This window comes from Blennius ocellaris, assembly GCF_963422515.1.
Source record: "Blennius ocellaris genome assembly, chromosome: 16".
NCBI lineage: Eukaryota > Metazoa > Chordata > Actinopteri > Blenniiformes > Blenniidae > Blennius > Blennius ocellaris.
In genome coordinates this window covers 18,805,357-18,817,698 of record NC_137665.1, presented here as the reverse complement: position 1 = coordinate 18,817,698, position 12,342 = coordinate 18,805,357, and the positions used below count along the sequence as shown (strand labels likewise).

Genomic DNA, 12,342 nt, shown 5'->3' with positions numbered 1-12,342 from the left:
TTCAGGATCGGGGCCATCTGGGGAGTACCCAACAGACATTTACAGGCAGCTCGACTAGCTTGCGGCTTAGCATGCCTGTTAGCATGCGAGCAAGCATTGTCCGATTGAGCCGAAATTTGGTAGGTAGCCTAATGGGGGTGCTGCAATCACAAATCACTAGCTAATTAGCTGGTTTTGACGCCGTTTTTTCAAAATAAAAGTACTAATTTTTTTTTTTTTTTTTTTTTTGCTTAAATAATATTTTTTTGAATTAACCGTTCATAGCCACCCCCCCGACGGGCAGTCTCGAGGTCCCGACCAATGCTGCTTGCAGCTTAAATTTTTTTTGCTTCTTTGATATAATTTTTTTTTCCCCCCCAACATCTACAAATATTCAGTGCGTAAAAATTCCGCTGCAAAAAAATTCGAAACATTTTTTTTTTTTTTTAATTCCACCAACAAAGTATGAGCGTGACAACGACCTGCAGACGCTTCCCCCTGCAGAAGGTGGAGGATTGTGAGTCAGACGGTGTTCAGAGGAATAATGGGGGTCATGAAGCGAAGTGACAGAAACAAACAAGAAGAAATGATTTATACAGGCTGAATATGATAGTAAGATACGATCAGCAGCTTGTTTTTCCCTTTGACGTGGCTGAGCAGTGAGGTGGGCCTCCAGCTTTGTGGCCCCCCTGAGTCAATGTGCAAAAAAAAAAAAAAAAACAACCTATAAGGACTCCATCCTCTCGGTCGTCAGTGTCTCAGTGTCTGCCCTCCGTCACTGCACCGCCTCCTGGGTGTAGCTCAGACTCCTCCTGCCCCACTGCCCCTCGGGCACCAGGAAGCCCTCCCTGAGCACCGGCTCCACCACCAGCTCCAGCAGCCCCGGCGGCTCGGGCACCGCCAGCTCCGTCACCCTGAACGGGGTGGAGTAGGCCCGGCCCACCGGGGTCAGCTGACCCGGGGGGACGCGGGGGTCCGGGCCCCGCAGCCGCCTCCAGTGCACCCTGAAGTGACGCACCGCCCGGGGCGGGTAGTCCCAGCGCAGGGTGGCGTTGAGGCGCAGGCCGGAGTGGGAGGAGTCGGAGTCGGGGGAGGTTCCCGCGCCGCGCAGCCACACCACGTCGTCCACGCACACGCCCCGGACATGGTCGGGGGGCAGCTGCAGGCCGGCCGCGTCCAGGACCTGACACACACACACACACACACACACACACACACACACACACACACACAGGTTCGTAAAGCTTTCCTCTTGGACTTGTGGGACCTGGCCAGCCCCCCCCCCCCCCCCCCCCCCCCCCTCGGTCTTACCATGAGTTCCCCCACCCTGCAGCTGAAGGGGAGGTCCTGGAGGTCCCGAGGGTCTCCGTCTCGACTCACTTTAACACAGATTTCCCTCAGAACGCAGCCGCGGACCTCCAGCAGTGAGCACCTGCGAGACGAAGCAAGAGGCGTGGGAGAACGAGTAAAGAACGAGTGCTCCACAGGAAGTGGCTCTGGGCCGAACCGGAGGGGGGGGGGGGGGTCTGCTGCTGCCTCACCTCAGAGTCCAGCCAGCTGTGTTCCAGCTGCCACAGAGCTCAGACATCTGCTGCACCACCTGGTGTCCATCGTCCAGCACTGCAGGGGACACCTGAGAGACTACACACACACGCACGCACGCACGCACGCACGCACGCACACACACACACACACACACACACACACACACACACACACACACACACACACACACACACACACACACACACACACACACACACACACACACACACACACACACACACACACACAGCTGAGGAGACACCGTCTCATCGAGGTGACTTGGAAGGATCAACTCTGGGTTTTCAACTCTGCATCAGACCAGCTTACGTTCTGGTTACGAGGTCAGAGCTCCGCCTCCTGACCAATCAGATCTCTAGAAAAAAGGACCTGCCCGATCTTAAACGACGGCGACTGGTGCGCTAGTCCAAGTCCACGTATGTTTATCCGGAGCGGTCATCTGGGTCCATACTTGCCAACATCAATGGCAATATATGGAATGTCAGATTTCACGTGAACAATGACGATACAGTCATTTGTATTTGTGGAAAAAAAAACAGAAAAGACAAAAACCCCTGAAACTTAAAAAACCTGGTTTGATTGGGCTTTTTTCCAAAAAGGTTGCTTAGCGACTTGGGGTGATGCAGGAGTTTTCAAGGATGGACTTAGTTGTAATTTGTGGGCAAATTATTATTATTTTATAAGATAAAATAAGGTAAGATAAGCCTGTATTGGTCTCACAAAGGAGAAATGTACTTGTTCCATTCTGCTCTTAAGGACTCATGAGTAGGAAAGACAAGAAATGTGCAACAGTTAGATAAGAATAGAGGGATCTTATATACAATGACTATCAAGAACTCTAAGGGCCAAAAGTATTTACAGTAGAAAGTAATAATAAGTAAATAAAATAAAATAGGACAAAAAAAAAAAAAAAAGATAAAAATCACAAACTATAATAAAGTATAATAAGTTCTAAGGGGAGCAAAATATACGGTAAGATGAAATGCAAGGAAATTAAACTATAATGGGGGGGGGGCAAAGTGTAGAATAAAGTACAATAAACATACTATAGTAAAATAAATAAATAAATAGCACCAGTGTTGGCAGTGCAGGTTCAGTCCTAGTACAAGTGTTTAGTTATTTAGTTCTTTTTCAAATATGCTTCATGTGTTTTGTCTGGAACCTTCAATGTCCTGCCGTCTGTCTTGGCCAGGACTCTTGATAAAGATATTTTTAATCGCAACAAGGTTATTCTGGTGGAATAAAAGTTAAATAGATACATTTTTTTTTTTAAAGTTCACGTTTCTTTCTGAGTGGGCTCAGGACCTGCTGATTCTACTGGAGACATGAAGCGTCTCCTCCTGAGCAGACGTTACTTCACATTGTCTCCATGGAAACACAGAGGAGAACCTCGTCCCTCGTTTGGTCCTAAAACATAAAAATAAAATAAATAAAAAATAAAAACCTCACGTGAGACTTCCTGGACGCTGACGTGAGTGCAGTGGCTGGCGTCTGTGGTCTGAAGCTCGAGAGACACGGAGATCCCCGCAGACGCCTTGAAGACCAGGGTCACCAGGGTGCTGGACGCCAGAGGGACGTGGAGGGAGAAGATCCTGACGGTCACACACACACACACACACACACACACACACACACACACACACACACACACACACACACACACACACACACACACACACACACACACACACACACACACACACACACACACACACACACACGCACACACACACACACACACACACGAAAGAGTCTGAGGCGTGCACCCAGCGGCGTGGTGGACAGGCGCAGGTCCGACGGGGGGGGGGGCACCCACCTGGCACACAGGGGGGCGGTGTGGGCCGCGGGGAGCAGCCCCTCCAGGAGCAGGGAGCTGCCCCCGTCCCAGGCGTCCTCTGGACAGCCGCGGCTCCGCAGCCAGCCGCCGCCGGCCACCGGCACCTGGTAGTACAGCGGCTGCAACTCCTGCGCCGCCAAGTTGAACCAGTTTCTGACCGTTTCAGGCTGCGCACACACACACACGCACACACACACACACACGCACACACACTGAATAAATGTGAACCCGATGAATGACGCCCTCAGAACAAGCAGGAACAGGATGAAGCGGTAAAGTTTGAATGGATGAAAACATTCACACAGTGTCTTGATACTGAGGTTTCATGCAGCTCATCATCTTCATCAGTCTCATGTCAGACTGATGAGAAACGGCGTACGTATATAGTAGTGAAACAGGGGTGTTTGGTGTGAGCGACTGGAGTGTGACGTCATCCAACATGGCGACGCCCAGGCTGTGAAGCACACTTTTTCAAGAAAACAAAACGAAACAAAGAAACAAAGGGTGAATTAAGCTCAATTATAACGCTGGAAGAGGAAACAATAGAAGACCTTCAGTCCTACTTAGACGAGAGCTACGGCCGTCTCGTCATGTCCAAGACGCCGCAGACTTTGTCTTCAAAGAGGAGTCGCCCTGAAAGCTCTCCAACAGCGGCTCCTTCCAACAAACAAACAGTTGGAGGACATCCTGGACAGCATCAACACCAAGCTGTCCAGCCTCAGTGCCCGTCTCGTCCTGGTGGAGGCGCTCCACCGTGAGCTCTCCGGGACTCACTCGATCTCAGCCGAGCTGACAGAGGAGGACCGAGGGTTGAGAGACAAGGTGGATCTGCTGAACCAGGGACTGACCGGGTCCAACGGGGAGAACAAGAAGATGAAGGAATCCATCCTGGACCTTCAAAGCAGGAGCATGAGAGACAACCTCGTCCAGAACGGGAGGAGGGAAAACGTGGAAACATCGCTGCCAGGATACCCGAGGGTTAGGGTCAGGGTTAGGGTTGTCTGTCCGGCCGACGAGGGACGCACCTCAAGCGTTAACGACCAATTTCCGAAGGAAAACACGAGCTCTGTCATGAAAGGCGGCCCGCTGGACCATCACAGCCACAGACAGTGATTGAGTGAGTGACATATGAGCACAGCTGGGGAGGAAGAGTACCTGTCCTCTGCAGTAGATGGTTTTCCCAAAGCCCTGGCAGAAGGAGGAGCCGAAGGGCAGCGAGGAAGCAGGCCGGTGAACCGGCAGGTAGAAAGACAGCAGATCCCAGAACCTGCACACAACAGACGGCATGTCACACACACACACCTGCCTGAAAGAATGTGGAGGCTGACTTACACAATCTGCCCTGACGCCTGCAGAACTGACTGACTTACACAACCTGCCCTGACGCCTGCAGAATGGACTGACTCACTCTCACCTGTCCTGACTCCTGCAGAACGGACTGACTTACACAACCTGCCCTGACTCCTGCAGAACGGACTGACTCACTCACCTGTCCTGACCCCTGCAGAACTGACTGACTCACTCTCACCTGCCCTGACTCCTGCAGAACTGACTGACTCACTCTCACCTGTCCTGACTCCTGCAGAACTGACTGACTCACTCACCTGTCCTGACTCCTGCAGAACTGACTGACTCACTTACCTGCCCTGACTCCTGCAGAACTGACTGACTCACTCACCTGTCCTGACTCCTGCAGAACTGACTGACTCACTTACCTGTTCTGACTCCTGCAGAACTGACTGACTTACACTCATCTGTCCTGACCCCTGCAAAACTGACTGAATCACTCACTTGTCCTTACTCCTGCAGAACTGACTGACTCACTCACCTGTTCTGACTCCTGCAGAACTGACTGACTCACTCTCACCTGTCCTGACTCCTGCAGAACTGACTGACTCACTCACCTGCCCTGACTCCTGTAGAACTGACTGACTCACTTACCTGTCCTGACTCCTGCAGAACTGACTGACTCACTCTCACCTGTCCTGACTCCTGCAGAACTGACTGACTCACTCTCACCTGTCCTGACTCCTGCAGAACTGACTGACTCACTCACCTGCCCTGACTCCTGTAGAACTGACTGACTCACTTACCTGTCCTGACTCCTGCAGAACTGACTGACTCACTCTCACTTGTCCTGACCCCTGCAGAACTGACTAACTCACACTCACCTGTCTTGATTCCAGCGGAACTCCTTCTTATTGCTGTGCGCCTCATACACCCAGCCTGGAGCAAAGATGGCTGTGGAGAAGTTGTGCCTCCGAATGACCTCCAGAGCCTGCCGGAACCGAACCATGAGCGTTTCTCACACACCGACACAGATGGACGGATGGACGGACATACCTTGTTTGTCTCAAACATCCCTCCCACCACTATCCCTCGGGCGAACACGTCCACTCCGACATAGACGTCGGCCTGGCGTCCTTGGAGGCCGTCGTAGCCTTTCATCCACTCCAGACTCTGCTCTGTCCAGTTGTAGTTGGTGAACAAGCCGTCACAGGCGTCAAAAAACATCCTGCACAGACACATCGACACACAGAGTCTGTCCAGCTGACGACACGATGTAGCACAGTGGCACAAGACACGAACTGTAATTTTTCAAGCAAAATAAGTACTGTACTGTCAAGTTTGTCCAATGAGGGTCATGGGTTTTCAGAGAAGTCAGAATATTTTGAGTCAAACAGTAAACACAGCAATGCTCAGAGCAGCAACCAGAGCAACCAGAGACTCCAGACGAAGGATCCAGTTCCAGATCACCTCAGACTTTTAAAGGGGATTTTGCTGGCCTAAGATCCATCAGTGGTGGAAACGTAGTGGAAATCTGTCATGTAGTTATGACATAAAAGCCTTAAACGCCTATAAAATTAAATGCTGATACGGAATCCGGATCCTGATCTGGATCACCTCAAGAATTGGACCTAATATCCGTGGCTGGTGAAAAGTTCAACAAAATCTGTGCAGCAGTTTTGACGTAATCTTGCTAAAAGACAATATATGCCAATGAGTTTACTACATCCTTGGCTGATGTAATAACTGGACACCTTGTTCCTATCAAATACAACAACAAGTTTCTACAAGCTAGCTACTTTATTAGACGCGGAACACTGGCAAGTTCTCAAATTGGACGTTTTTAAAAAGAAAAACGGATTTTCTAAGTGCACTGGATGTGAACGTTTTCAGGACGTTTCTACATTTCTTGCTTTATAACTACACGAAGCTTTAGCGTTGTTTTTGTGCTGTGGTGTCATAAACTAGAGTCCCGCTCCACCCCCCCCTCTTGTGGAACGAAGTGGATTTACATCTGCACACTCATTGCCAATGCGTTCCATTTATACTACATTACGGTTTTCACATCTATAACAAGAAGCATTTCCACTTCTGGTGGCCAGCGTTCTCCTCCCTCCTTACAGTTTTTGATATATCTCACTCTGGAACTCTGAGCCGTCTGCTCTATCTTGTCGCTCTTTTAAATTGTGATTGTACAGACGGGAATCTCCACGCACGAGCTCCCGAGTAGAGCGTCCGTGGCTGTTGTTGTTTGTTGCTCTGGCGCCTGCGCAGTCGGTGCAAAAACTGACAAAAGTACGGTCCGTGTACGTGACACGGACCGGCCTACAGACGCAGGATGTGCGAATCGCCCCCGAAGGGTACCTGTTGTACTGGTTGAGCTCATTCTGCCATTGCAGCTGCCCGTCGTGGATCACGCTGTCGTACCACAGGACCAGGCTGCCGCCGACCCTCTCGTGCATCTGGTCGGTCAGGTATCGCAGGAACAGCGGTGCGTTCCGCACCGCGACCGCCTGCGGGCCACCGGACACAGGTCAACAAATCGTCCCGCCGGGCTCCGGCTCAGCCGGTCGGCTCTACTCACACTCAGGGCGTTTTCGATGTTGATGAGCCAGCCGTCGAAGCCGTAGCAGTGGCTTATCTGCACCAGCTTGTCGGCGACGGCGCGGTACGACTCCTCGTCCTTCAGGAAGGCCTCGCAGTGGGCCGCGCCCTCCGTCCACTCCGTGATGAACGTCCCTGAAGCGCGGAGCACACGGCCAGGAAGTCAATCTGCTGACCCGACAAACTCTCCCGTGAGTTCACGCTCGCTTATTTCTGCGGTGATGATCAGGAAGCAGACGAGCGCGCGGCGTCCTGTTTATTAACACCGGGGAGTACCAGGGGCTTCTCTCATCAACAGTTTCCACATCCTGCATCGTGGTTCTTGTCGTCGTGTCGTTTACAATATGAAAAGGCGCCTTCAAGGGTCTCGACTACAAAAAGACTGAGTGCTTAAGGGTCCATTTACGATGTTCCACAACATGTTATTTAGTGGCCTTTTCAGTATTTTGAGCTGTTGTTTAGTAGTTTTCACCATTGCCTTTTTATTTTTGAAATCTCACTAAACTAGAGCTACACTCGGTAGAGCGCAGACCTTCGCCAATGCCACTTTTTGTTTGTGGAGCCGTCTCCAGCATGATAGCCATTAGCGCACACCAATGCTAACAAGGTAGCTCGGGTACCTACATCACTGAGTGAACCACTGAGCAGGGAGCGTCTCCATGGCAACAGACGCTGATCTCATTTGATCTCCTCCACGAGGCGCCTCTCTCCTCCACTTTGTATGGAAAAATGTTTTTTTTGGTTGGTTTTTTTTAACACATTTTTAGAAGATTGCCCAGCTTTCTTTGACGAAACTATGAAATGAGTGTGGACACGGGTCCGCCTGTCCAGGCGATCCCATCACAGGACAAACACACGGTCACGCCGAGACGCCCTCCCTCACCCAGGACCAGGACTCCGTGTTTGTGAGCAGCGTTGGTCCACACGACCGGAGGCACCGTCACCAGCTGGTGGCTGAAGTAGTTGAAAATGTCGATGTGGTGCCAGTGATAGAAGGCGTAGGGCGCCTCGGCCACGGTGCCCTGCACGAACCTGGGCCAGGAACACACATTAGTGAGGAGATCTACAGCTCTGTTATCTGGCGGGGGGGGGGGGGTGGGGGTGGGGGGTGTATACACACTTGTCATCCAGGTAGCCTCCCATCATGTCGTGCGACACCAGGGTCCGGTGCTGGACCCTGTCCAGAGGAGGCTCCCGGGGCGCCCCGAGGGACGGAGGCCACGTTGAACGGGCTGGCCTTGCCGCGGTTCCACGCCAGCAGCTCCTTCATGGTCCTGAGGCCACTGCTGATCGGCTCGGTGGTGTCGGCGTCGTAATGCTTGGCTGGAAGACAAGTCGGGTCGGAACACGTCAAGGGGCCTGCGGCCGCTGCCGACGCCCCCTGGGGGGGGAGGGGGGGGATGTTATCCGAGCTCACCGGGGAGACGCGACGGCACGTAGTTGATGACCTCCCGAACGCTGGAGTCCACGGGCTGGTCCAGGCAGGACTCCGGCCTGGACACACAGGACCAAAACACAAACGCTCCCTGTAATGTGTAATGTAAGTGTTGACCTACACGAACTGAAACATGAGGCTGGACCAGGGGTTCCGCAACCTCGATGGCCGAAAGAGACATTTTTCCAAATGGTTAGAGTGTCGCCGGAGCCACGAAACATGTTGAACCTTGAAGGTGAGGCAGCTTCTAACGTTTCATATATATTTGTAATAAACGTACTTCATTTAGTCTGAATTCAGAAAAGTGAACATTTCTTTGCGTTTCACCTGGTTTTTTGCACTTTGGTTCCTCGTTTTCCATCATTTTTGTAGACAATCTTGACACTTTAGCTGATTTAACAGTTTTTTTTTGTCTCTTTCTGAAATTTTGCAAATTTGTTTTAATTAGAAATTCTACTCATGTCAGTTTATTTAAGCCATTTTATATTTTTTTCCCATCCATTTCTTGCGGTTTCCCACCATTTTGCTTGGGTTTTTTTTAAATCCCCTTTTAGCCAAAAGATAAGATTCCTTTTGAATTATGTTGTGTGTAAATATAACACACTTTGAATGTTTATACCAACAGTTTCATTTCCACAAGAGGTGATGCTTTTAAACCAGGCACTTTAATCTTGTATGGACTTTTTATTGCACAGTATTTTACCCTTTTTACCCGATAGAATTTTATATGGCATTGATTGACTGATTGTATTTTTTTTCTTTTTTCTTTTTTTTTTAATCCTCCACCGGCTCTAACTGCCCTCCGAGTCTGGAGAAATACTTTGTCTCTTCCTCTAAATGAAGCTTTGCCTCAGATGACCGGCAGCAGCTGTGCAATGGTCAATCTGACCAGCACACACATCTGGTGTAATCACACACACACACACACACACACACACACACACACACACACACACACACACACACACACACACACACACACACACACACACACACACACACACACAACACACACACACACACACACACACTTTTTGTACTTTGACTTTAAAAGGAAGTCGTGGGAAGTTTTTGGGGAAGTTTTGTAAAATATGCTGACTATTCAATATCACATTTGTTATTTCAAGTGTGATTTTTTGACCCGTCAATAACATTTATGTAACATTTCAGGTTTAACCACACGGTTGCAAGATGCTCTCTCTTTTGTATGAACATGAATGTGCGACTCAGAGATGTAAATATATTCCCCAAAATGGAGTCAGGTTATTGTTTTGTTTTTTGTTTGTTTTTTTAATTTTGCGACTCTCTTTTGAATGGTTTTTCTTTCTTGTCACACATTGAACACTTTACAGTCGCAAAACAGACCGAAATAGATAAATATGAAGAAGAAAATCAAATGAAAAAAAACCCAATAGTGCTGATAATTTGACTATCTAAACATTAAGAGATTTACAATAATAAATTGTGCAGTCAGAATAAGGGGAGCCAGACGACATGTATTTTCTTCTACAATGTAAGAAAAGTGGACAGTTAATCCACCGATCATGTTGCAGAAAATCCAAATAGAAATAAATGCTGTAATGAGAGTCTTCATTTTAAATGAATTAAGTAGAAGGGAAAAAATAATGTGTTTGAGTCGGATCAAGTGTCCATATTGTAGCGTCACCGTAGCCAAAGCAATGTTTCTGGTGTTATTCACATCCACAATTTCTCATTACGGCGCCGGGGCAATAGATCCCAGGGTCCTTCATTACCACCTGGTCGTCACCTCGGCGCCCATCTATTCTGAGGTCGCCCGATAAAACGTTGGCCTGCTGTCTTGAATTCTTCCTCCATCCTGTTGTATGTCGCACGAGGACGAGCTGGGTGGAGTTTCCCAAACCGTGTAAGGTGAGGTCCGGCGAGGTCGTGGTTCCGGGCCTCCAGACCCAAAACCTCCACCGGGGGGGGGGGATATACGTGCGGCGCCGTGTTAGCACTTTGTGGATAACTCTGATATTAATACAGCCTGATCTCGATGCTAAGCCCTTTGCATTTTATTTCCCAGTCAGTCAGTATGAGCAGCACTCACCAAATTTAAAAGACGAAAAAAAGAACGGTCGGTGTTACGCGATGCGCCTGAACGCCTCAGCGCGAAGCTGGTCAGCATCATCGTTTGAGCCAAAGGATGTGATCCTTCGGGATCAGTAACTCACAACGAAACGTCATCGACGACACAAACAACACTGCTTTATTAACATCATTCATATTCTGAATAATCGAAGAGCATCAGTGGTCTTCACTTCAGTGTCACCAGAATCAGATATTAGGAAAAAAAGCAGGCTTTTTTCACCATTTAAAGGATATTTATGAGCAATAAAATTAAGTATATACTGCATACTTAAGGATTCAACGATTAAACCCTGCTTTGACGGCACTTCTCCAGATGTATGTGCTACTACAGTTTATATAATACACAGTTAAAATAGCAGGCCGAGTTGTCAAAGCACGTTTGGATTGTCGGTTCATAAGGCCACTGAACAGGTTGCAAAGGTTACATTATCATGTTATTACTGTCCATTATATGAAGTAGTTAGAAGCTTGAGCAGCCCTACAATCATGACGGTACATCAGTGTAGGATCAGCTGCAATAAACTACATTTCATCCCTTCAGAATGCCGAGTCCTATTTCAAAGGTTATTTCTATGAGAGAAACTCAAAAGTGATGTTGTAATGTAACAAATTACTTTCAAATGACAGTAGCTAATAATAGATAATAGATTACATTTTGGAAACAAGTTGCTCAACACTGGTTATTGTGTATAAAGTGTAAAGGGCCAAGTTGCTTCGTCTACATGTGTTTTTATGTGAGTGAACATTTCCAGTTATAAATATTCTATTACAATATAACTCATATTCTCACTGGATAGCATTTTAATTCCATAATGTGAAACAACAAAATGTTTCACCTAATTCAAACAATCATGAAAACCACCAGCACATGAAAACTCAAAGAAGAACAGGAAAATACCACATTTTTAAAAGTATAATGTTCATGGCAGTAAAGCACAGCTGGGAAGTAATCCCACATAATAGGAATAATAAGTGTGTGTGTGTGTGTGTGTGTGTGTGTGTGTACCTGCTGTCCACCCTCCTCAGCTCTGCACTGGACGCCATCACTTGTTTTCTTGAACAGAAACTGCAGCAGGACAGAAGAACAAACTCCACTAGACTCTACTGCTCCCCTACTTCCTCTGAGCCTCTGCTCTCTGCACACACACTTCCGGCTTCACAATCATAGACATACGCACGTAGATACAGACCTATATCACTAGACAGTCCCACTCAGAACACACACACACACACCCTATGAATGGTGACTTTACTTTTCAATCGTCTCTCGCGGCTTGCCGTGAGGCTCCCAGACACGGGGACTGGGTGGAGGGGCTTCCAGTGTGTGTTTATGTGAGGAGGACCCATGTCCATCAGCAGACTAACACAGGACAACAGCTGGACAAAGGACACTCTTTGTTATTGTTGCGTCGTCCCGACACTTTACACGGGAGAGATTGGCCTGCTGTGGAAAACACAAGACCGACCGCAATAACAGTAAAGATGGCGGATACAGGCGGGGAATCTCTCAATCTCTCTCTTTCTC

The 12,342-nt window shown here is 48.7% G+C and overlaps 1 protein-coding gene across 1 annotated transcript; it reads right to left on the bottom strand.

Annotated features, from left to right (window-relative positions):
* Positions 1 to 456: 456 nt before the first annotated feature.
* On the bottom strand, positions 457 to 11,961 carry engase (endo-beta-N-acetylglucosaminidase). Its single transcript, XM_080510771.1, is given in 15 exon segments — positions 457 to 1,162; positions 1,291 to 1,411; positions 1,521 to 1,620; positions 2,992 to 3,134; positions 3,359 to 3,546; positions 4,535 to 4,646; positions 5,551 to 5,657; positions 5,723 to 5,894; positions 7,031 to 7,179; positions 7,251 to 7,405; positions 8,154 to 8,302; positions 8,391 to 8,467; positions 8,469 to 8,593; positions 8,688 to 8,764; positions 11,824 to 11,961. Coding segments are annotated over 15 exon segments (2,121 nt in total). The 5' UTR covers positions 11,862 to 11,961; the 3' UTR covers positions 457 to 754.
* Between the last annotated feature and the right edge of the window lie 381 nt (positions 11,962 to 12,342).